The sequence below is a fragment of the Perca fluviatilis genome, chromosome 15 (genome assembly GCF_010015445.1).
Source record: "Perca fluviatilis chromosome 15, GENO_Pfluv_1.0, whole genome shotgun sequence".
Classification (NCBI taxonomy): domain Eukaryota; kingdom Metazoa; phylum Chordata; class Actinopteri; order Perciformes; family Percidae; genus Perca; species Perca fluviatilis.
Genome location: NC_053126.1, coordinates 2,193,063 through 2,215,748, shown reverse-complemented (window position 1 = coordinate 2,215,748; position 22,686 = coordinate 2,193,063). Strand labels below are relative to the sequence as shown.

The 22,686-nt window shown below is 41.3% G+C and overlaps 2 protein-coding genes across 4 annotated transcripts in view; both read left to right on the top strand.

Moving 5' to 3' along the window:
- The window catches only part of LOC120573916 (prostaglandin E2 receptor EP1 subtype-like), a 10,375-nt gene extending 9,220 nt beyond the window's left edge, over positions 1 to 1,155 (top strand). The window contains exon 3 of the mRNA XM_039823830.1: positions 749 to 1,155. Within this exon, the coding sequence (XP_039679764.1) occupies positions 749 to 1,024 (276 nt within the window). The 3' untranslated portion in view covers positions 1,025 to 1,155. The remainder of the gene's footprint in view (positions 1 to 748) is intronic.
- A 5,336-nt stretch (positions 1,156 to 6,491) lies between these two features.
- Positions 6,492 to 22,686, top strand: part of ilf3b (interleukin enhancer binding factor 3b) — a 44,538-nt gene continuing 28,343 nt past the window's right edge. For all 3 annotated transcript variants that reach the window (XM_039823890.1, XM_039823889.1, XM_039823892.1), the window contains exons 1-5: positions 6,492 to 6,601; positions 13,796 to 13,891; positions 16,931 to 17,154; positions 18,028 to 18,202; positions 19,910 to 20,057. In XM_039823890.1, coding sequence (XP_039679824.1) covers positions 13,889 to 13,891; positions 16,931 to 17,154; positions 18,028 to 18,202; positions 19,910 to 20,057 — 550 coding nt within the window. In that variant the 5' untranslated portion in view covers positions 6,492 to 6,601; positions 13,796 to 13,888. The remainder of the gene's footprint in view (positions 6,602 to 13,795; positions 13,892 to 16,930; positions 17,155 to 18,027; positions 18,203 to 19,909; positions 20,058 to 22,686) is intronic.

Here is a 22,686-nt window from a genome sequence, read left to right as displayed (position 1 = left end):
GGTTTTGGTGTTTTAGGTCTTTGGACTGATGTCAGCCACGCGGTCCTACAGTGACAAGTGACAAAAAAGTGACAAAAATTTCTAAAAAGTGACTCAAACGTTAAAAAAGTGACAAAAAAAGCAACAAACATTTCTAAAAAGTGACACAAATGTTAAAAAAGTGACAAAAATGTGACACAAATGTTACACAAATGTAACACAAATGTTACACAAATGTAAAAAATGTGACAAAAAAAGCAACAAAAATTTCTAAAAAGTGACAGAAATGACGAAAAAAGTGACAAAAAAGTGACTCAAATGTTAAAAAAAGTGACAAAAAAGTTGATTAGATGCTAAACTTGTTTCAAATGGTTTTGGTGTTTTAGTCCTTTGGACTGATGTCAGCCACGCGGTCCTACAGTGACAAGTGACAAAAAAGTGACAAAAATTTCTAAAAAGTGACTCAAATGTTAAAAAAGTGACAAAAAAAGCAACAAAAATTTCTAAAAAGTGACACAAATGTTAAAAATGTGACAAAAAAAACAACAAAAATTTCTAAAAAGTGACACAAATGTTAAAAAAGTGACAAAAATGTTACACAAATGTTAAAAATGTGACAAAAAAAGCAACAAAAATTTCAAAAAAAGTAACAGAAATGACGAAAAAAGTGACTAAAAAGTGACTAAAATGTAAAAAAAAAGTGACAAAAAAGTTGATTAGATGTTATAAAATGAGCCTAAACTTGTTTCCAATGGTTTTTGTGTCTTAGGTCTTTGGACTGATGTCAGCCACGCGGTCCTACAGTGGCTTCCTGGGCAATGACAGAGACACTTATAGGAGGCTGATGATGATGGGCGTCAGGATGGCCACCTGCAACCAGATCCTGGACCCGTGGGTCTACATCCTGCTGAGACGCGCCGTCCTCAGGAAAATCTACCGCATCACCAAAAGACAGGCCAGCTTCAAAGGGAGCACCTTCCGCTCCGTTCGCTGGGATGTCAGCTCCTTTCAGAACTCAGAGAAAAACAGTGTTAAGAAGATTTAAACAGAAGAAAAGGGGACATGTCACCTAACACTTTTTAAGGGATGCTGCTCTGTTTCTTGCCAGGGGAGCGTGCCTATGTTCCCACAGCCCTATGTTCCCACAGCCCTATGTTCCCACAGCCCTATGTTCCCACAGCCAGCCCACACCCTACCACAGCTCTATGGTCCCAAGCCCATGGTCCCATCCTATGGTCCCACACCCATGGCCCACACCCTGTTCCCACAGCCTATGTCCACACCCATGTTCCCACAGCCTATTTCCCAAGCCTATGTCCCCACAGACTCATGTCCCAAGCCCATGGTCCCACAGCCCATGTCCCACACCCATGGCCCACATTATGGTCACCCCTATGCCATAGCCCTATGGTCCCACAGCCCTATGGTCCCAGCTCACACCAGCCTAGCCCACACCCCATTTCAACACATGCCCACAGCCCATGTCATCTATGGTCCCACAGCCTAGGCAAGCTCTGGTCCCAAGCCCTTCCACGCCCATGGTCCACAGCCCCATGGTCCCACAGGTCCCAGCACTGGCACACCCATGGTCACACCACCAAGGCCATGGTCCCACAGCCTAGTGGTCCCACAGGTTCCCACAGCCCTATGGTCCCATACAGACAGCTATGGTCCACAACCCTATGGTCCCACAGCTCTATGGTCCCACAGCTCTATGGTCCCACACCCCTATGGCATAGTATGGTCCCACAGCTCTATGTTCCCACAGTCTATGGTCCCACAGCCCCATGGTCCCACAGCTCTATGTTCCTACAGCTCTGATGGCCCACAGCCCTATGGTCCATTGTGCTCTAGGTCCACAGCCCCATGGTCCCACAGCCTATGTCCCACACATTCCCACAGCTACCCACATGGCCCAGACCTATGGTCCCACAGCCCCATGTTCCCACAGCCTATGGTCCCACAGCTCCATGGTCCCACAGCTCTACGGTCCCACAGCCCTATGGTCCCACAGCCCTATGGTCCCACAGCCCTATGGTCCCACAGCCCTATGTTCCCACAGCCCTATGTTCCCACAGCCCATGGTCCCGCAGCCCCATGTCCCACAGCCTCATGGTCCACAGCTCTTGGTCCCACAGCCTCTATGGTCCCACAGCCCTATGGTCCCATAGCCCCATGTTCCCAAGCCCATGGTCCCAAGCCCTATGGTCCCAGGTCCCACACCTGCCCAGCTCTACGGTCCCACAGCCATGGTCCCACACCCTATGTTCCCAGCCGCCTCTATGGTCCCACAGCCCTATGGTCCCACAGTCTCTATGTCCCACAGCCCTATGGTCCCACAGCCCTATGTTCCCACACCTATGGTCCCACAGCCCTATGGTCCTACCAGTCCACAGCCCCAGGGTCCCACAGCTCTATGGTCCCACCTAGGCCACAGCCTATGTCCACAGCTCTATGGTCCCACGGCCAGGTCTATGGTCCACATGTTCACAGCTCGGCTGGTCACGTCTATCCCACAATATCATAGATATGGCACTACACCACGGTCCCACATGGTCCACCTCTCATGTCCCCCCCCATGGTCCCACAGCTCTAGTCCACAGTCTAGTCCCACAGCTCTATGGTCCCACAGCTCTATGTTCCCACAGCCCTGTTCCCACCCTATTATCCAGTAGCAATGGACTACAGATGGAATGTAACACAGGGCCTAACTGGTTGGTTGGATGTACAGTATGAGCCAGTGTTACACTTCACATTTAAAAAATAAAGAAGAAGCTTCATTTCATTAACAACTGTGTTTATCAGAATGCAACATCCAAAACTTCACATTGTCCTCTACAGCAAAGTGAATAAGTGTGTGTTGGTGTAATGTAAATGGAGTTGAATGAACATGTAAAAATCATTAACTCAAATTAGGCACAATAAATATATAAGAGGCAAAAAAAAGATGTGCTTTACCCCACTTCACGATGTGAAAACACCCGTATATGTATGGTTGTATTTGTGGTGAGGGGAAAAAGTAGTTGGCAGAATCCCACCCGTCCCCAAGTGAAAATATGGTGTGTTGGTTGGTTGTGTGTGTGTGTGTGTGTGTGGGGGTGTGTGTGAGGGGGGTGGTAATTGGAAGAAGTGTAATGTGCCTTTATTATGTGAAAATATTGTGTGTGGGTAGGGTGTGGTGTGTGCGGTAGATGTGTTGAAGGAAGGGATTAGAAAATGGTGTAAGTAACATTGTCTATCACATGGGGATATGTGGTGTTGATGTGGTGACATGAATGTGAACATGTCTTTATCATTGTGAAAATTAATAGTTTGTGGTGGTGTGTGGAGGTTGTGCTGTGACATGAATGGAATGGTTATCATAAAAATAAAGGATAAGAAGGGGTGTGGGTGAAAGGTTGGTGTATATGAATGGAATGGTCCTTATCATTAGAAAATATTTCTTTGGTGTTGTGTGTGTGTCCAGTGTTGTGCTGTGACATGAATGTGAATGTGTGTCTTTTATCATTGTGTGTTTGTGAATGTGTCTGCAGTCTTTTCCACACTCTGAGTGTCTGGGGACTGAAGTAAAGCTACGTGTTGCAAAAGCTAATTGAATGTAATATCGTTAACAAAAAAAGTAATGTAAGATTGGACAATAAATGGTTATCTGTTAATGTCTCATCTTATTATTCTATTAGTCTATAATTGATGTCAAATGTCAAATTAGCACAAAGACAGGAACCAGCTAGCTAGCCTGCCTGCTAACAACAAGTTTGGACTCCCCTGGCTTAGACATCATGGCTGATAATCAAAATCCTTATGGAGGGGGCGGCCTCTAGCTCACCCAAGAGCATGCGCCCCATCACTGTAAAAACGAGAACTTGAAATTGCTCATCTTACTTTGATTTTCAATTAAACAGAACAAAAAACACATAATTGCATTATAAACTTTGTTAAAGTAGTTACTTCAACTCACTGTATTACGTTTATTGTGATAAGTTGGTCTCACTTCAAAATGTATGGTGGCGCCACTTTGAAATTGTAGTTAGACTCAAATTGAGGCCAGGTCAATTACTCTTTCATGCTCCACGCTAAAACAGGGTTTCCTGGGCAGTTCTGGCGGGTTTTTCGTTGCCTACCTTTCGGCATGCTCTATGCCTTGAACTCTGATTTGCGTACGCTGGCGTCAGGTGGTTCATTGGCTGGTCAATTCCCATGATGCAAGGCAGTAAATGGTTTTGTCAAACTTTGCTGAAAAGTTTGCAGTTTGTTCGAAATACAAATGTAACTTTTATGAATCTGCTCGTATTAAACGTGTCTGCTTAGAATGTAATGTTTTGTTGCCTGGTAATTGTCATTGTTGTGCTGGTTTACATTTGTAACCATGAGGTAAGTGACTGTTACGTTTGATAAGAAGAGCTGGAGTTTTGCAGTGTTAGACTTTGAGCAGTAATAGGCTCCTTCAGCCAGTATTCGCGTCGCGTCACTTCACTAGTGGCCCTTTTATGTCAAGTGATGCAAGATCAGCAGCTTTAGATGGGCCCCTATTTTGCACGGGGGCTTTTTTAGAAGTCGAAACTTAGTTTTTACACACAAAAGTTAATTATCTGAACAAAAGATAATTAGTTGACATGACTGTTTTTTGAATTATTTAGTATGTGAAACTTAAGATTTTAAGTTTTTACATCTATGAAAGATAAATTATTTAAACAAAACATTATTAGTTGGCACAGCATATGAAAGTTAATTATTTGAACAAAACATTATTAGTTGGCTGAACTATTTTCAAAACGTAGGAGTTTGAGTTGGCCTCAAAACTCAAAAATCTAGTGCAGTAAGTTGCCTTGAAATTTTGAGTTTTCACAACATTTTCGTTTTTACAGTGATGTATGCTGAGTCCTTTGCAGCGGCCCAGGTTCGAGTCTGACCTGCGGCTCTTTGCTGCCTTTAGTCCCCTCTCTTTCTCTCCCCCCTTTCCTGTCTATCCACTGTCACTGTCAAATAAAGGGAAAAGCTGTTGAGCTCTTTATGGCACTGCATAATGTTTTCTTAATTTTAAGGCTACCATAGAGGGCACTTAATTATGTTTAAACTACCATAGAGGCATATAAGAGGCATTTTAAATGTTTTAACTTGCTCTGTGAAACACACTGAGCTGCACGATTGCATGAAAGGTGCTATTCAAAATAAACTTGAGTTAAGTTTCACTTATTTCATTTCATTAACCCTTGTGTTGTCTTCCGGTCCACCGTGCAACTTTTTGTTTTTTTAGGTCAAAATTTTAGTCGTTCTTTTTCAACATTTGTCACTTTTTCCAGGCCTTTTTGGCCTTTTTTTTTCTCTACGTTTTTCGTCACTTTTTAAGACGTTTTTGTAGATTTCTTTTTGGCGATTTATTTATGTTTTCGTCGATGTTTTTCACTGCATTTCTGAAGCTTTTTCTGGAATTTTTGACACTTTTTTCAACGTTCTTTTGTCATTTTTATTTTTTAAATGCTATAAAAATTTAATAAAACACCCAAATTCAATAAAAGTAGTGAACTGATCATTTATTTAACTTGTGAAGAGTGTTGTAGGGAACCATCCACGTTATTTTCTTGGACAATTTGGTTGAAAGAAACCCAAATTTCTGATATAGAAACTTGTTGAAAATGGACAGGAGATCCCAGCTGTTTAGTAAGACAAAGGAGGCTTAATAGGTTTAGTGCAGAATGCAAATAAATATATAGTATATATAGTAGAGATATAGTAGAGTATATATATATATATATATAGTAGCCTATATATAGTAAAATGTTTAGTATCAATATTCTTGGGGACCATCTGAAGCTTTTTCTGGAATTTTTGACACTTTTTTTCAACGTTCTTTTGTCATTTTTTATTTTTTTTTAAATGCTATAAAAATTTTATAAAACACCCAAATTCAATAAAGGTAGCCTAGTGAACTGATCATTTATTTAACTTGTGAAGAGTGTTGTAGGGAACCATCCACGTTATTTTCTTGGACAATTTGGTTGAAAGAAACCCAAATTTCTGATATAGAAACTTGTTGAAAATGGGACAGGAGATCCCAGCTGTTTAGTAAGACAAAGGAGGCTTAATAGGTTTAGTGCAGAATGCAAAGAAATATATAGTATATATAGTAGAGATATAGTATAGTATATATATATATATATATATATATATATATATATATATATATATATATATATATATATAGTAGCCTATATATAGTAAAATGTTTAGTATCAATATTCTTGGGGACCATCTGGAGAATTATCAGTAATACTCAACACATATAAGAATAAACTGATATAATTGAATGGCTACACTAGTGTCATGATCGTGTTTTATACTCGATATAATCAGCGAGGTCAGGCTACAAAGATCATTGAATGAATCAACCAGCTGTTGTGGGTAGACAATTCAATTCAAAGCCTTCATTGCTAACCACGCACCTGGTTTTGTACCCCCTTTTCTCCAATTGGCTACAACTGCAGTCACGTGTTATTTCTGTCCAATCAGGATAGCCGGTTTTTCAGATCGTGGGCGTTTCCATTTTCCCACACTTCTGCTGCTGCCGAGAGTCCGGGAGGTAGCGCGTGCAGCTGCCGTCCATTAGCAGTATAACGACACCACGGTGAGTAAGAAAAATATATAATTTCAGCCCTTAACGTTAACGGGATTCGCTATTAAGTGGTCGCTGAACCGAGATAACTAACGAAGCCTGACACAGCAGTTCTAATTTGTATGTATATGCGCTTCAGAGATGTATTTCTTGGGCTTTGTTTGGCTAAGCTAACATGCTAAGTGCTAACTGTGATGGGGTCTCTTCGACCATTTTGGTGTCTAAAAGATAACAAAACAACGTCCGAACACGAGTTCCCGTTACGTGTTTGCACTTGTATTAAGTCATTCAGCTGATAATGATGATACATAGGTACTTGTTGTTCGTGGTTTAGTGAGAACGTCGGCATAGAAGATGGGTGATCCGTGTTTTTGTGGGGGTTGTAAACGTTAGCTAGCTAGCTAGCTGGTCGAGCTCAGCAATGCATTAAAATGGCGTCTGTTTTTTTTTTATTATTCACCCCGATACAGCTGCGGGGTCTGGGTCCTATAATTGCTGAGCTACGTCTACATAACTCACTCTTTCTCTGGCAATAAAGATTAAACGTGTCAATGCTGGTAACACGGCTTAAACTGTAACGTAAGGTTCTGGTGCTACGCGTCAGTAACCTGTTGGCTGGAACATAACGGAGGCAATAATTATGCTCGTTAGAGCTTCACCTAATTTACCTTTTACAGTAAGGCAACTGGAAAGTCAAAGCATCTTTACTAGTCTCCCCAAGGAGAAATTAGTTGTGGACACTGGGAGAAATTGCTGCAAGAATTGCACACAACAAGCCCAGGGTTAAAACAATGAAAAGACAAATGTACAGGACACATTTGGGCTACTCTAAGCGCTCTGCAAATTGTAAATGACCATTTTCTATACTTGTGCAAAAGAGCCATCCTTCCTACATTCTTGTGTTTTCTCATACATGCATTACAGACACTCAGTCCTACTTCCAGAAGCATCCAAGCATTCAGTCATAAATAAACATTAATTTATCCATTCATAAATAGCCATACATTCAGTTATAAATATAAACTAAATCATCGTTGTAGTTAGAGGTGTGAATCTTCACTGAACTCCCGATTTGATTCGATTACGATCATCTAGGCCTGTCACGATAACAAATTTTGCTGGACGATAAATTGTCCCAGAAATTATTGCGATAAACGATAATATTGTCATCGAGAGACCATTTGCATCTAATATAATGATAATGGCATAATAATACAGGTACACCTTTTCAAAGATCAATACACTTTTATTTCTAAATAATATTTAACACTGGAACTGGAAGACATTTTAAATATCCAGAACATGTCTTTGATCTCCTTTAGTAGCCTATGTCGTCTTTCACGCTGATGTACAGTTGTGGAATTGCAGTTTGTGACACGTAAGTTCTCAGACTACAGACTCTGTACTACATTTTACAATTATTTAACTCTAAATATTAAATTTAAATAATATATAATTAATAAATTAAATCTATCTGTATGGCTATCTGCCACATGGCGAGTAAATGTACCAAAATAGTTCTGTTTTTCAGTCTTCATTTTGGCGAAGGTGCGGCTTCTGCTCCTCTTCAGGTCGGAGCCTTCGGGGGGCGGACACACACACACACACACACACACACACACACACACACACACACACACACACACACACACACACACACACAGGTGCAACTCTGACATACTTTCTCCGTCGTCCGCGGACAGCTGTAGGCTTGTACCGTTAATGTTCGTGCATTGCCGAAACATGCAGCCACTTTCCTGAAACCGCTTGCGGGGACTGACCAGCGGCGTGTATGTCCGAGCCCGGCTCCACAGTCTCCACCTGCAGGTTGTCAGCTGTGTGGTTTGGATTGGGAAGGCAGGCAAACTCAACAGCCGGATATCGGGCTCATATAGGCCTACTTTCTTTTTCGGCGCGGGCTTTAACTGCAAAGTGCTGCGGGAAACCCTGCTCCAACTCTCAACTAGCGTCGGTCTGTCTCTGTCTCTCTGTCCACAGTCCCGCCCCCACAAAGACCATGCGACTGACAAGAGGGTTGACTCCTCGTTACGCTAAGGAACCGAGAGTTTATCGAGGAATTATCGAGCTCATTTTTTTTTATCGTGCGATAACTCGATTTATTGACTATCGCGACAGGCCTACGATCATCATGTCTTCGATTTGATATCTCGATGCATCAAATACATCTTTCTATTAAAGCCATGTAGGATATTTAATTCATAGCTTTTCAAGCTTCAAAAACCAAACATTCTGCAGTGCTCTAATACTAAATAACTTGGGTACATAACAATATACAGCACTGAGCACATGGCACCTCCTGAATGTGCAAAACATACCAGAATATGTAAACAGAAATGTTGTTAGGCCTACTTTACATTAAATTGTAAACAGAAATAATCGATTATGAGCCGGCCGATTATCGATGCAGCATCGTCCATGTCCACGATTCCATGCATCGATTATTTGATTCATTTCAACACCTCTACTTGTAATGCTTTGTCAATTCTTCTTTAAAAGTTTGCAGAATAGCATGTGAGCATTGTGAGTGGGTGTGTCACGATTAATGAATGATCTGAACTAGGGCTGTCCTCGACTAAAGAAATTCTTAGTCGACTAACACTTATACGATTTTGTCGACTAATTGATTAGTTGATTGAATTGACAGAGCTGTGCGCTTTGAGAGGTGGTTAAGACTAGAAAAGCACAATATAAATGTAGTTAATTAACAATCTGTAAAACTGAGTTTCTCCACAATTAATCCTGCAAAAGCACCACTTTAAATCTTGTTTTTACCACAAATGTGCTCATAAGTTTCTTGGAAATGAGTAATTAAGCATGAATAAGCATAAAAATGACTTATCGACTAAAGAAATCTTAGTCGACTAAGACCAAAACGACCGATTAGTCGACTAAGAGGTGGCAGCCCTAGTCTGAACCTGCTTCAATGTGGGGCTACATGTGACCTAACCAACACTGCAATCTCCCTTAATTTCACAAATAGAATAAAGCTTTTACGGATATTAAACTGTGTTTTAAGAATCTTAAGCCTCTCTAGAATAATGTAGTCCTGATTTTGACAAGTCTACGTGTAGAGGTTTTCGATCCGGACATGGTCCAAAAGAGGTCTTCCTCGAAACAAACTAGAATATCCGAAGTCTAGGTATAGATGTTTTTAAAGGAATGGTTGGCAGTAATTTCACGCTGGGGTCCTTTGCACCGTGACCTCGAGTAAAACACTCCCCCCAGAAGCTTTTTTCCCCCTTGGGGTTAGGGTTACAACAGTGGGGCGAGTTACAAGTCAGTATCTGGTGTTAGGGATCATCTGTCTCTCTCTGTATCCCTCTCTGTCTCTCCCTCTCTCTGTGTCTCTGTCTCTCTCTGTGTCTCTGTCTCTCTCTCTGTGTCTCTCTCTCTCCCTCTCTTTCTGTCTCTCTCCCTCTCCATCTGTCTCTCTCTGTATCCCTCTCTGTCTGTCTCTCTCTCTCTCCCTCGGTCTCTCTCTCTCTCCCTCTCTTTCTGTCTCTCTCTCCCTCTCCATCTGTCTCTCTCTGTATCCCTCTCTGTGTCTCTGTCTCTCTCTCTCCCTCTCTTTCTGTCTCTCTCTCCCTCTCCATATTTCTCTCTCTGTATCCCTCTCTGTCTCTCCCTCTCTCTGTGTCTGTCTCTCTCTCTCTGTGTCTCTCTCTGTTTCTCTCGGTCTGTCTCTCTTTCTGTCTCTCTCTCCCTCTCCATCTGTCTCTCTCTGTATCCCTCTCTGTCTCTCCCTCTCTCTGTGTCTGTCTCCCTCTCTCTGTCTCTCTCTCCCTCTCTTTCTGTCTCTCTCTCCCTCTCTTTCTGTCTCTCTCTCCCTCTCCATCTGTATCTCTCTGTATCCCTCTTTGTCTCTCCCTCTCTGTGTCTCTGTCTCCCTCTCTCTGTGTCTCTCTCTCTCTCTCTGTCTCTCTCTCTCTCCCTCTCCATCTGTCTCTCTCTGTATCCCTCTCTGTGTCTCTGTCTCTCTCTCTCCCTCTCTTTCTGTCTCTCTCTCCCTCTCCATATTTCTCTCTCTGTATCCCTCTCTGTCTCTCCCTCTCTCTGTGTCTGTCTCCCTCTCTCTGTGTCTCTCTCTGTTTCTCTCGGTCTGTCTCTCTTTCTGTCTCTCTCTCCCTCTCCATCTCTCTCTCTCTGTATCCCTCTCTGTCTCTCCCTCTCTCTGTGTCTGTCTCCCTCTCTCTGTGTCTCTCTCTGTTTCTCTCAGTCTGTCTCTCTTTCTGTCTCTCTCTCTCCCTCTCCATCTGTCTCTCTCTGTCTCTCCCTCTCTCGGTGTCTGTCTCTCTCTCTTTGTCTCTGTCTGTGTGTCTCTCTCTGTTTGTCTCTCTCTCCCTCTCCATCTGTCTCTCTCTCTCGACCTGACTGCAGTTCGTTGTCGTAACTAACTTGAGTGTCAAATGCTCGCATTCGATGGTGTCTGGCACTTTGGAGAGGTGTTCTCTCCACAGATGAACCCTAACCAGATACTGACTGGTTTTCGGACCCCCACCCATACCCCCCCTCCCACCAAATACAGTAAAACTGCACATTTTAGAGTGGCCTGTTATTGTGTCCAGCCTAAGTCACAGCTGTGCAATAATCCTGCTGTCTAATCAGCATCTTGATATGCCACACCTGTGAGGTGGATGGATTATCTCTGCAGAGGAGAAGTTTAGACACATTTCGGTCAACTCCTGTGCTGATCGACTTGATTTCATACATGCACGTGTGAAACAAAACCAGATCAAGGACGAACTTGTCTCAAATCTTTTTAAGTTTTCTCTGTTCAGATTGCCACCACATCTGTTTTACTAAGTTTTTCTGCAAAAAGAAACATTCGAAGATCACACGTTTGCATGCTAGAAATATGAATGTCCGCGCCTTGTGCACATGAAGCTGTGTGATATCGTGATATGAGACTAGATACTGTATTAGATTTTGGAAATTGTAATATCGTAAATGGCTTAAGTGGTGTCTTTTCCTGGTTTTAAAGGCTGCATTACAGAAAAGTTATGTCATTTTCTGTTACCAGACTAGTTCTAACTCTTCTATTAGTTTTATTTAGTTTTTCTGCTCTTGTTTCTAACTTGACATATTATGATTTTTGTTTTATTTATTTTATGAGTTGGCTCCTGTTTGTGTATCTACTAAAATAGCAGCATATTTGGGATGTATGCAAATTTACTATGTTTTCGATTGTCTGTATATGGGGGAGGGGCGATCAGTTAGGTTCGGGAGTGATGTATGTTTTTGTGAATGTATTTTGTTTTGTATTGACTGTTTAATTGTTTTAAGGACCCCCATCGAGAATGAGATGATTTATCTCAAGGGGTTATCCTACTAATAAATACTTGTTTTACCTTTACCCACTTAGACATTATGTCCACATTACTGATAATTATTTGTTAAATCTCAGTGTGAAGATATTTTGTTAAAGCACCACTTGTCGACCCTGTAATATCGCCACAATATCGCCATCGAGTTATTAGGACAAGAATATTCACCATAGCTGATTGTCTTCATATCGCCCAGCCCTAGCCGTCAGCCTTCATTTTGGCCGATTTGACTTGTTGAATCGGCCAGTGGGCACTCGGACTCAATGACCAATCTGATTGGTGGATAGGGGTGGGGGAAAAATCGATACAGCATAGTATCGCAATATTTTCCGTGTAACACAGATGCCAAGTATCGATCTTTTATTATATGTGTTTGTCTGCTTGACAATCCCCATTTTGCAGCAATACAATTTGAAATGAGATGAACAAACAGAGACATGTATCTTTTTAGACAAAACAGATGTTGACAGTTTTCTTTTGGGGACATAATTTGAAGTTGGGGAAAAAAGGTAATAAATTGCAATATATCGCAGAATATTGCAATATCTTTAAAATCGCAATAATATTGTATCGTGACACAAGTATCGTGATGATATCGTATCGTGAGGCCTGTGGTGATTCCCACCCCTATTGGTGGAGTGCTAGCCCTTGACTAGCGAATCAGTGCACGAGAAAACCGGAGCTGCCAACGCCAGTATCTTCTTATTACTCGCCATCGTATTCTCTTCCCGTTCAGCGAGTAATGACGACAACGATCCTTCTCGACTACTATCGCCTCTCTGATGGAAACAAGGACTGACCACAGCGTGCTCTGTGTTTACCAGGTCTACACAGATGGTCCCTCATTCATTTTTTTTGGGCGACAAATCAGATTAGCGCCGCCTGCTGTTATGGAGACGCATTGTGCACACGCAGAACGTACGCTCAAGTCGCGTCACCGCCTCTACGTTGTGCTCTGAGTAGAGGTGTTGAAATTAATCAAATAATCGATGCATCGAATCGTGGACACGGATGATGCATCGATAATCGGCCGGCTCATAATCGATTATTTCTGTTTATAATGTAATGTAGGCCTTTACTGTAATGCAGCCTTTAAAACCAGGAAAAGACACCACTTAAGCCATTTACGATATTACAATTTCCAAAATCTAATACGGTATCTAGTCTCATATCACGATATCACACAGCTTCATGTGCACAAGGCGCGGACATTCATATTTCTAGCATGTGATCTTCGAATGTTTCTTTTTGTACAAAACCTTTCTGTTTACATATTCTGGTATGTTTTGCACATTCAGGAAATACCATGTGTTCAGTGCTGTATAGTTTTATGTACCCAAGTTATTTAGTATTACAGCACTGCAGAATGTTTGGTTTTTGAAGCTTGAAAAGCTATGAATTAAATATCCTACATGGCTTTAATAGAAAACATGGATTTGACGCATCGTGATGCATCGAGATATCGAATTGAATCGCTGACATGATAATCGGGAGATCAGTGAAGATTCACACCTAGTTCTGAGGCACTTTTTGGACCTCGAGACTGAATGTCAGTCGGTTGTCGGGTTGGTGTGTCAGAGAGAGCCTTTTAATCTCTGAGGCATGTGTTGCTCTGTCAACAATCCTCTTCTGTTGCTACAGCTGGTAACCACTTTATTTCACTGACAAATCAGTGTGTGCACTGTTTCACCCTCCTATCATCTGAAATGTCTTCAAATCAAATGTGGGCCAGCCATCCATCCTTTGTGGCTCTATGTTAGATTTTAGTTGGCTGCAGATTTTCTCACAGTGACATTTTAAATACTGCCTTTTACTATAATAAGTGCATTAAAACATTTGCATGTTTTTCCTTTCTGTACAGACGGACTGCAACATTGTCATCGGCTGCCGAGAAGACATTTTTTAACATCGTCATTCACTGGATATAGGAGTCAACACGGTCTCTACAGCAACAATGGTAATGTCTTAATTTCTTGTCTTTTATTCGAGTTATAGGTTTGCATTTCTGCATCATGTGATTGTGTATCTGACATTTGGCTGGTAGCTGAAGCACAGGAACACTGGCCTTTTTGTGAAGTATTCTGCTAACGGCACAAACGTGTCTCGTCTAATTTAAGTCACAGGACTGATGCAAGAGTTTTGTCACTGCCCAGGGCTTTAGGAACACATGCTGTAGCTTCCACATCACTGCCTCCAACTAAATTGGCTTTGGCTGCCTGCACAGACACGGAGCCTGTGTCATCGCTGGTGTTAGAAGCTTGGCCCAGACAGGAGACCTTGTTCAGTCTGTTATTTTAATTAATCAAAGACAAGTGAGTGACGGAGAGAGTAGGTCCTTTTTTAATCTTGTCCCTTTTAAGCAGGATTAATGAAGGTACTTACTGTAAATAACTGCTCTGAATAAAACCTGTAAGCAACCTTTAGACTCACCGCCCTGGTTTGGAAAAAAATTTTAACATGTAGAAAACTTCACCTCACAAGTGTTATATTGTCCTTCTTGTTGTTCTCCTGTCGTCTACTATGTCTTTTCATTTCTAATAAGGTCTTGTCTATAGGTCTTGTATAGTCTATAGGTCTTGTATCAGTCTATAGGTCCTGTATTAGTCTATAGGTCTTGTATTAGTCTATAGGTCTTGTATTAGTCTATAGGTCTTGTCTATAGGTCTTGTGTCAGTCTATAGGTCTTGTGTCAGTCTATGTGTCAGTCTATAGGTCTTGTGTCAGTCTATAGGTCTTGTGTCAGTCTATAGGTCTTGTCTATAGGTCTTGTATTAGTCTATAGGTCTTGTATTAGTCTATAGGTCTTGTATTAGTCTATAGGTCTTGTCTATAGGTCTTGTGTCAGTCTATAGGTCTTGTGTGCCATTTTTGTCTTCTATAGGTCTTGTGTCAGTCTATAGGTCTTGTCTATAGGTCTTGTATTAGTCTATAGGTCTTGTATTAGTCTATAGGTCTTGTCTATAGGTCTTGTCTATAGGTCTTGTCTCGGTCTATAGGTCTTGTATTAGTCTATAGGTCTTGTATTAGTCTATAGGTCTTGTCTATAGGTCTTGTATTAGTCTATAGGTCTTGTCTATAGGTCTTGTATTAGTCTATAGGTCTTGTCTATAGGTCCTGTATTAGTCTATAGGTCCTGTATTAGTCTATAGGTCTTGTATTAGTCTATAGGTCTTGTCTATAGGTCTTGTGTCAGTCTATAGGTCCTGTATTAGTCTATAGGTCTTGTATTAGTCTATAGGTCTTGTCTATAGGTCTTGTGTCAGTCTATAGGTCTTGTGTCAGTCTATAGGTCTTGTGTCAGTCTATAGGTCTTGTATTAGTCTATAGGTCTTGTATTAGTCTATAGGTCTTGTCTATAGGTCTTGTATTAGTCTATAGGTCTTGTCTATAGGTCTTGTATTAGTCTATAGGTCTTGTCTCAGTCTATAGGTCTTGTCTCAGTCTATAGGTCTTGTCTCAGTCTATAGGTCTTGTCTCAGTCTATAAGTCTTGTCTATAGGTCTTGTATTAGTCTATAGGTCTTGTATCAGTCTATAGGTCTTGTCTCAGTCTATAAGTCTTGTCTATAGGTCTTGTATTAGTCTATAGGTCTTGTATTAGTCTATAGGTCTTGTATTAGTCTATAGGTCTTGTATTAGTCTATAGGTCCTGTATTAGTCTATAGGTCTTGTCTATAGGTCTTGTATTAGTCTATAGGTCTTGTCTATAGGTCTTGTATTAGTCTATAGGTCTTGTATTAGTCTATAGGTCTTGTATTAGTCTATAGGTCTTGTATTAGTCTATAGGTCTTGTCTAAAGGTCTTGTATTAGTCTATAGGTCTTGTATTAGTCTATAGGTCCTGTATTAGTCTATAGGTCTTGTCTATAGGTCTTGTATTAGTCTATAGGTCTTGTCTATAGGTCTTGTATTAGTCTATAGGTCTTGTATTAGTCTATAGGTCTTGTATTAGTCTATAGGTCTTGTATTAGTCTATAGGTCTTGTATTAGTCTATAGGTCTTGTCTCAGTCTATAGGTCTTGTCTCAGTCTATAGGTCTTGTATCAGTCTATAGGTCTTGCAAATTTAAATTAAGTTAACTGGTGATTTTCGTTTGTGTTCTTCACCTGCGAGCTAAATTGCACGTGCTGTTGATTCGATATAATAGTGATTGCTCATGTTTGTATTGTAGGAGCATTATATAAATGCTGAAGTAGTGACACTGCTTTAAGATAATGTAATTAATGGTGGGTTTATTAGTATTTGCTACAGAATGCTTATAGCCTATATGTCAAGATCAAAGTTGGCCTATATAGTTACTCAAAAAATACAGTTCAATCACAACTGAAAATATGCCTCATTGTGTGTGAATAGAGGTGAATAAATATTAGCTTATGTTGCAGCGAAGTGTCAGGACAGTTTCATGGGGGGAGGGGGTGTTCAGACCTGCCCCCACTGCTAGAAAAAATCGTAAAGTGTGTGTGTGTGTGTGGAGCTGGGCAATATATTGATATTATATCGATATCGTGATATGAAACTAGATACAGTCTTAGATTTTGGATAACGTAATATCGTGATATGACATAAGTGTTGTCTTTTCCTGGTTTTAAAGGCTGCATTACAGTAAAGTGATGTCTTTTTCTGAACACACCAGACTGTTGTAACTGTTCTGTTATTTGCTTTTACCCACTTAGTCATTATAGCCACATTACTGATGATTATTTATCTAAAATCTCATTGTGTAAATATTTTGTGAAAGCAACAATAGCCAACACTACAATATCATTGTGGTATCGATATCGAGGTATTTGGTCAACAATATCGTGATATCCGATTTTCTCCATATCGCCCAGCCCTATGTGTGTGTCTGTCTGTCTGTCTGTCTTTGCATTATCAAAAATAGATGTTTTGCTGTGTTGCAGAGTTTAGTTAGTTTGCTGTATAACCTGTTTGTTCTCATCTGTTATAAATTGGTCTTTGGTACTTCTTCTTTATGATCTTGTGTCTTCTCGCCCCTAGCCTCCCCCGATGCGCCACCGCTCCATGCGCGTCTTCATGAACGATGACCGCCATGTCATGGCCAAACACTCGGTCATCTACCCGACTCAGGAGGAACTGGAGAACGTACAGAACATGGTGTCCCACACAGAGAGGGCCCTCAAGGCTGTCTCTGACTGGCTAGATAAGCAGGAGAAGGGAACCTCCAAGTCTGAGTCTGATAGCGCAGAGACGGATAAGGAAAGGTAAGGAGATCTCAGGGATGTTATTCCTTTTGTTCAGTTTGTGGAAAAGGAGTCCGTAAGCAGGGCTGGATGACCTAAAATCACGATTAATGAACTTTTTATTTTGTTTTCGTTCACTGACGAGGTTTGTGCTGTAAATATACTCAACTATTAAAGGTCCCATGACATGGTGCTCCTTGGATGCTTTTATATAGACCTTAGTGGTCCCCTAATGCTGTATCTGAAGTCTCTTTTATATAGGTCTTAGTGGTCCCCTAATGCTGTATCTGAAGTCTCTTTTATATAGACCTTAGTGGTCCCCTAATACTGTATCTGAAGTCTCTTTTATATAGACCTTAGTGGTCCCCTAATACTGTATCTGAAGTCTCTTTTATATAGACCTTAGTGGTCCCCTAATACTGTATCTGAAGTCTATTATATAGACCTTAGTGGTCCCCTAATACTGTATCTGAAGTCTCTTTCCTGAAATTCAGCCTTGGTGCAGAATTACAGCCACTAGAGCCAGTCCCACAGTGAGCTTTCCTTAGGATGTGCCATTTCTGTGTCTGTAGCTTTAAATGCTATTGAGGAGGAGAGAGGGAGGGCAAGGTTTCTAGCCTCTGGGGGACCATAGGCAGACTGGGGAACACATATTAATAAAAAACCTCCATAAAGTGAAATTTTCATGCCATGAGACCTTTAAACCTATTGTGTGTAGTTTCTGTCGCCCCCATGAGGAATTCTAAGTAATGACGACAAAACAAGAGATTCTGACTTTAGTTTTCGATTAATCGTCCAGCCCTATCGGTAAGAAATGTTGTAATTCCTCTTCTCTAACCACGGTTCACTTGTCTGTCCTGTGCTTCCCCCGTGGATCTTGTTTCTTTTTGACAGTGAGCACAGAGATCAGGCCACCCGATCTCTGCGTGGTGTAATGAGAGTGGGCCTGGTTGCCAAGGGCCTTCTCCTGAAGGGGGACCTGGACCTGGAGCTGGTGCTGCTCTGTAAGGAAAAGCCTACCATCAATCTGCTGAAGAAAGTGTCTGAAAACCTTGTTACGCAGCTCAAGGTGAGAACATGACTCGGCTAATTCAGCGCACCGGTCAGCAGTAATACCAGCGGAAACGCTTCCTAAAAGACTTGTGCCGTTTGCCGATTGGCTCCTACAACAACAATTGAAGGGCAGCCGATTTAAAAACCCTCTGCAGACAAAAAAACGCACCAGCGAATGACAACGCTCCTTCTCAAAAAGCATTATTACAAAATTCTTTAGTAGTCCTTACCTAGGTACTGTCAGGGCACGCCCTCATACTCTGCTTCTGACTGGCTAGTAGTCCTTACCTAGGTACTGTCAGGGCATATAGACCTTAGTGGTCCCCTAATACTGTATCTGAAGTCTCTTTTATATAGACCTTAGTGGTCCCCTAATACTGTATCTGAAGTCTCTTTTATATAGGCCTTAGTGGTCCCCTAATACTGTATCTGAAGTCTCTTTTATATAGACCTTAGTGGTCCCCTAATACTGTATCTGAAGTCTCTTTTATATAGACCTTAGTGGTCCCCTAATACTGTATCTGAAGTCTCTTTTATATAGACCTTAGTGGTCCCCTAATACTGTATCTGAAGTCTCTTTTATAAAGACCTTAGTGGTCCCCTAATACTGTATCTGAAGTCTCTTTTAATATAGGCCTTAGTGGTCCCCTAATACTGTATCTGAAGTCTCTTTTATAAAGACCTTAGTGGTCCCCTAATACTGTATCTGAAGTCTCTCTTTTATATTGACCTTAGTGGTCCCCTAATACTGTATCTGAAGTCTCTTTTATATTGACCTTAGTGGTCCCCTAATACTGTATCTGAAGTCTCTTTTATAAAGACCTTAGTGGTCCCCTAATACTGTATCTGAAGTCTCTTTTATATTGACCTTAGTGGTCCCCTAATACTGTATCTGAAGTCTCTTTTATAAAGACCTTAGTGGTCCCCCTAATACTGTATCTGAAGTCTCTTTTATAAAGACCTTAGTGGTCCCCTAATACTGTATCTGAAGTCTCTTTTATATAGACCTTAGTGGTCCCCTAATACTGTATCTGAAGTCTCTTTTATATTGACCTTAGTGGTCCCCTAATACTGTATCTGAAGTCTCTTTTATAAAGACCTTAGTGGTCCTCTAATACTGTATCTGAAGTCTCTTTTATATAGACCTTAGTGGTCCCCTAATACTGTATCTGAAGTCTCTTTTATATAGGCCTTAGTGGTCCCCTAATACTGTATCTGAAGTCTCTTTTATAAAGACCTTAGTGGTCCTCTAATACTGTATCTGAAGTCTCTTTTATATAGACCTTAGTGGTCCCCTAATACTGTATCTGAAGTCTCTTTTATATAGACCTTAGTGGTCCCCTAATACTGTATCTGAAGTCTCTTTTATATAGGCCTTAGTGGTCCCCTAATACTGTATCTGAAGTCTCTTTTATATAGACCTTAGTGGTCCCCTAATACTGTATCTGAAGTCTCTTTTATATAGGCCTTAGTGATCCCCTAATACTGTATCTGAAGTCTCTTTTATATAGACCTTAGTGGTCCCCTAATACTGTATCTGAAGTCTTTTATATAGACCTGTTTTTGACCCCAGGAAGACTTGCTGGTTGTCTAGGCGCCAGCTAATGGGGGATCCTCATAGTAAACTAAACTGAGATTGCTATCTCGAGTAAGCACGATTTTTTTTAAATGAAGGCGCTTCTATCGCCCAAGCCTAATCTCAAACACTTTTCTCTTTTCCCAGACGATCACAGAAGACAAATATGTGGTGACGCAGCACATCCGCGAGGCCAGCATCGTCATCAAGAACGCCAAGGAGCCCCCTCTCACCCTCACCATTCACCTGACTTCCCCTTTGGTTCGTGAGGAGATCGAGAGGGCTGCTTCCGGAGGTAAGCCTGTACTCGGGGGGCCTCTGTGTCTCTTTGAGTGCTGCCCTTCCTCCAGCAGGGAGGCCAGGCTGGCAAACCAGGCTAGATAGATATTGTTTATTGGGCCTTCAATGGAGCTAGGGGACAAGAATGCACCGTCACATAACGAAACTGTGCTATGCTTATAGCTCTCTAGACTCTCTCGTAGTTCCATGTGATGTAATTGTACATTTTTGATGGCCCAATATACAGTATAGGGCAGGTAGTTTACTTACTGCAGCTGAAGACATGGCTTTCTCTTCTTCCCTCCCCCCTTTTTTTAATGATCAAGCTCACCAACGAAATGAAGGCTTACTGAGAATTTAACCAAAAAGAGAGACCACTTTGTTTGCATGTGTTTTATCATTGATGATGAACGGTTTGCATTGCAGCAAAAATGAGTAGCAAAACATGGTGAAACTGTCCTCGGTTGTTAGACCCAACAGTCTGATGTTTGTTAGCAGGGAAGGCTCGGGGTTACAGATAACGACAAGGGACACTTGGGTTCTTAATGTACGTCCAACCACAAAATCCATCGGGGTCGGCCACAGTTGTTAGGTAGTCACAGTGTAAGGCATCATGAAATTTGTATATAATTATGCTTAATTAAAAGAACAATGTAAGATTTCTATTTTTAAAAGCACCTAACCGTAGTAAGGATCTCAGTTTTAGCAGGTGTTGAACTTTGACCTTATCTGTAGCCCCGTGCGAACAGCGATGCCCAGTTTGGGTCTTTTTTACTTTTTATTTTCTTAAGCCATCAGTTTTGCTGCAGTGTGGACTTGTTTTGATACCCACTTTTTGTGCATCTGATAACTTCTGCCTGTGGTTCCAATTCTGATTCTCTCTGTCAAGCCTTCTAGTTTGTCAATTTTTTAGGGACGCTGGACCTTTGACCAACTGGCCGCTCTCTGTCTCGGAAGGGGCAAAGTGCAGTGTACCCAGTATATAGGGCAAAGGGGAGGGGCTCTACCTCCCGTTAACGCCTGGAGAGAAAAAAGCAGACCTTTTTTTAAGCACTGAAAGTTGAAGTAACTATAGAGACACAACCTCCCATTTTGATACAACCAATTAGCCCTTAACGATGATTAAAAAAAAGGATTAAGACCGGGAGTTTTAACCCACTTCACAATACGGTCGTTCTGATGGGTTTTAAATTGGGATGCTAATTTAATTTAGAGGGTTTTTTTCTGACCGATAGCTGACCCTCGTTAAATGATCATTAACAGTTAACCGACAAGCAGGCAACAAAGTCCCAGGACACCCGGACATACTTTTCATGTGATGTCATGTACAAGGTACAAGGTCACTTTATCCCAGAGGGGCAATTTGGATTCCAGCCAGCAGTAACAGATATATACATCAAAAGACAACGAATAAACATAATCACAGTACAACATGATTTAAATTAGAATTTATATTATTAACTATGGGAATAACAGCCAACCTTAGTGGTCCCCTAATACTGTATCTGAAGTCTCTTTTTATATAGACCTTAGTGGTCCCCTAATACTTTATCTGAAGTCTCTTTTTATATAGACCTTAGTGGTCCCCTAATACTGTATCTGAAGTCTCTTTTATATAGACCTTAGTGGTCCCCTAATACTGTATCTGAAGTCTCTTTTATATAGACCTTAGTGGTCCCCTAATACTGTATCTGAAGTCTCTTTTTATATAGACCTTAGTGGTCCCCTAATACTGTATCTGAAGTCTCTTTTTATATAGACCTTAGTGGTCCCCTAATACTTTATCTGAAGTCTCTTTGAAGATTTGGCCTTATACAGATCATGCAGGTCATCTAAGGGTGTGCCTACAATTTTGCTGCACACCTTCACGATACCTTGCGTGCGATTTTTCTGTTTAATAGAAAGTGACCCATGCCAGCAGACAAAAGAGAAAGTGTGGACAGCTGCGGACTTGTACCTGTCACACAGCGACAATGTTCTGTGCATTGTCGCGGACACATGCAAGCTCCTTCCTGGAACCGCTTGCACGACCGACACAAGTCCACAGTGTGCCTGGTATACTCTGTGTGAAGGGCGGCCGATTTTAATATAGTGGCATGTGTCCCGAAGCGCTCTGCTGTGAGGAATCCAGCAGAAAAAAAAGATTAAAACGCAACTTGCTTGGGCAAAATTAGCACTAGCAAGTACCCGTTAAAACATAGGTTGTATAGCCTATTTCATCATGCAAAAAAAAGTTGTTTTAATAACTTATTTTAGTTTTAATGATATGGTTTTTAACTGTTGAACTGATTCTTAAATGTGTGACGATCTGTGGCCGGGTTGGCTCAGTGGGTAGAGCAGGCGCACGTATACTGAGAGGCTTATGCCTCGATGCAGAGGTCCAGGGCTTGAATCTGACCTGTGACGATTTCCTGCATGTTTTCCCCCCCTTTTTCTCTCTCTCCCCTTGCTCACCTAGCTGTCCTGTCAAATTAAATCCGGAAAAGCCCCAAAAATCTTAACAAAAAAAAATAGTTTCTTGTCGGTTAAACGGTTAATCATTACCATCCCTAAGTTGTGAGTCTAATCATTGTGTGCGAGGACGTGCAAAACAATTTTTTTTCTGGGAGGTTGAGAGCGTTTTGTGGTTCTGCAAGTGGAGGGGT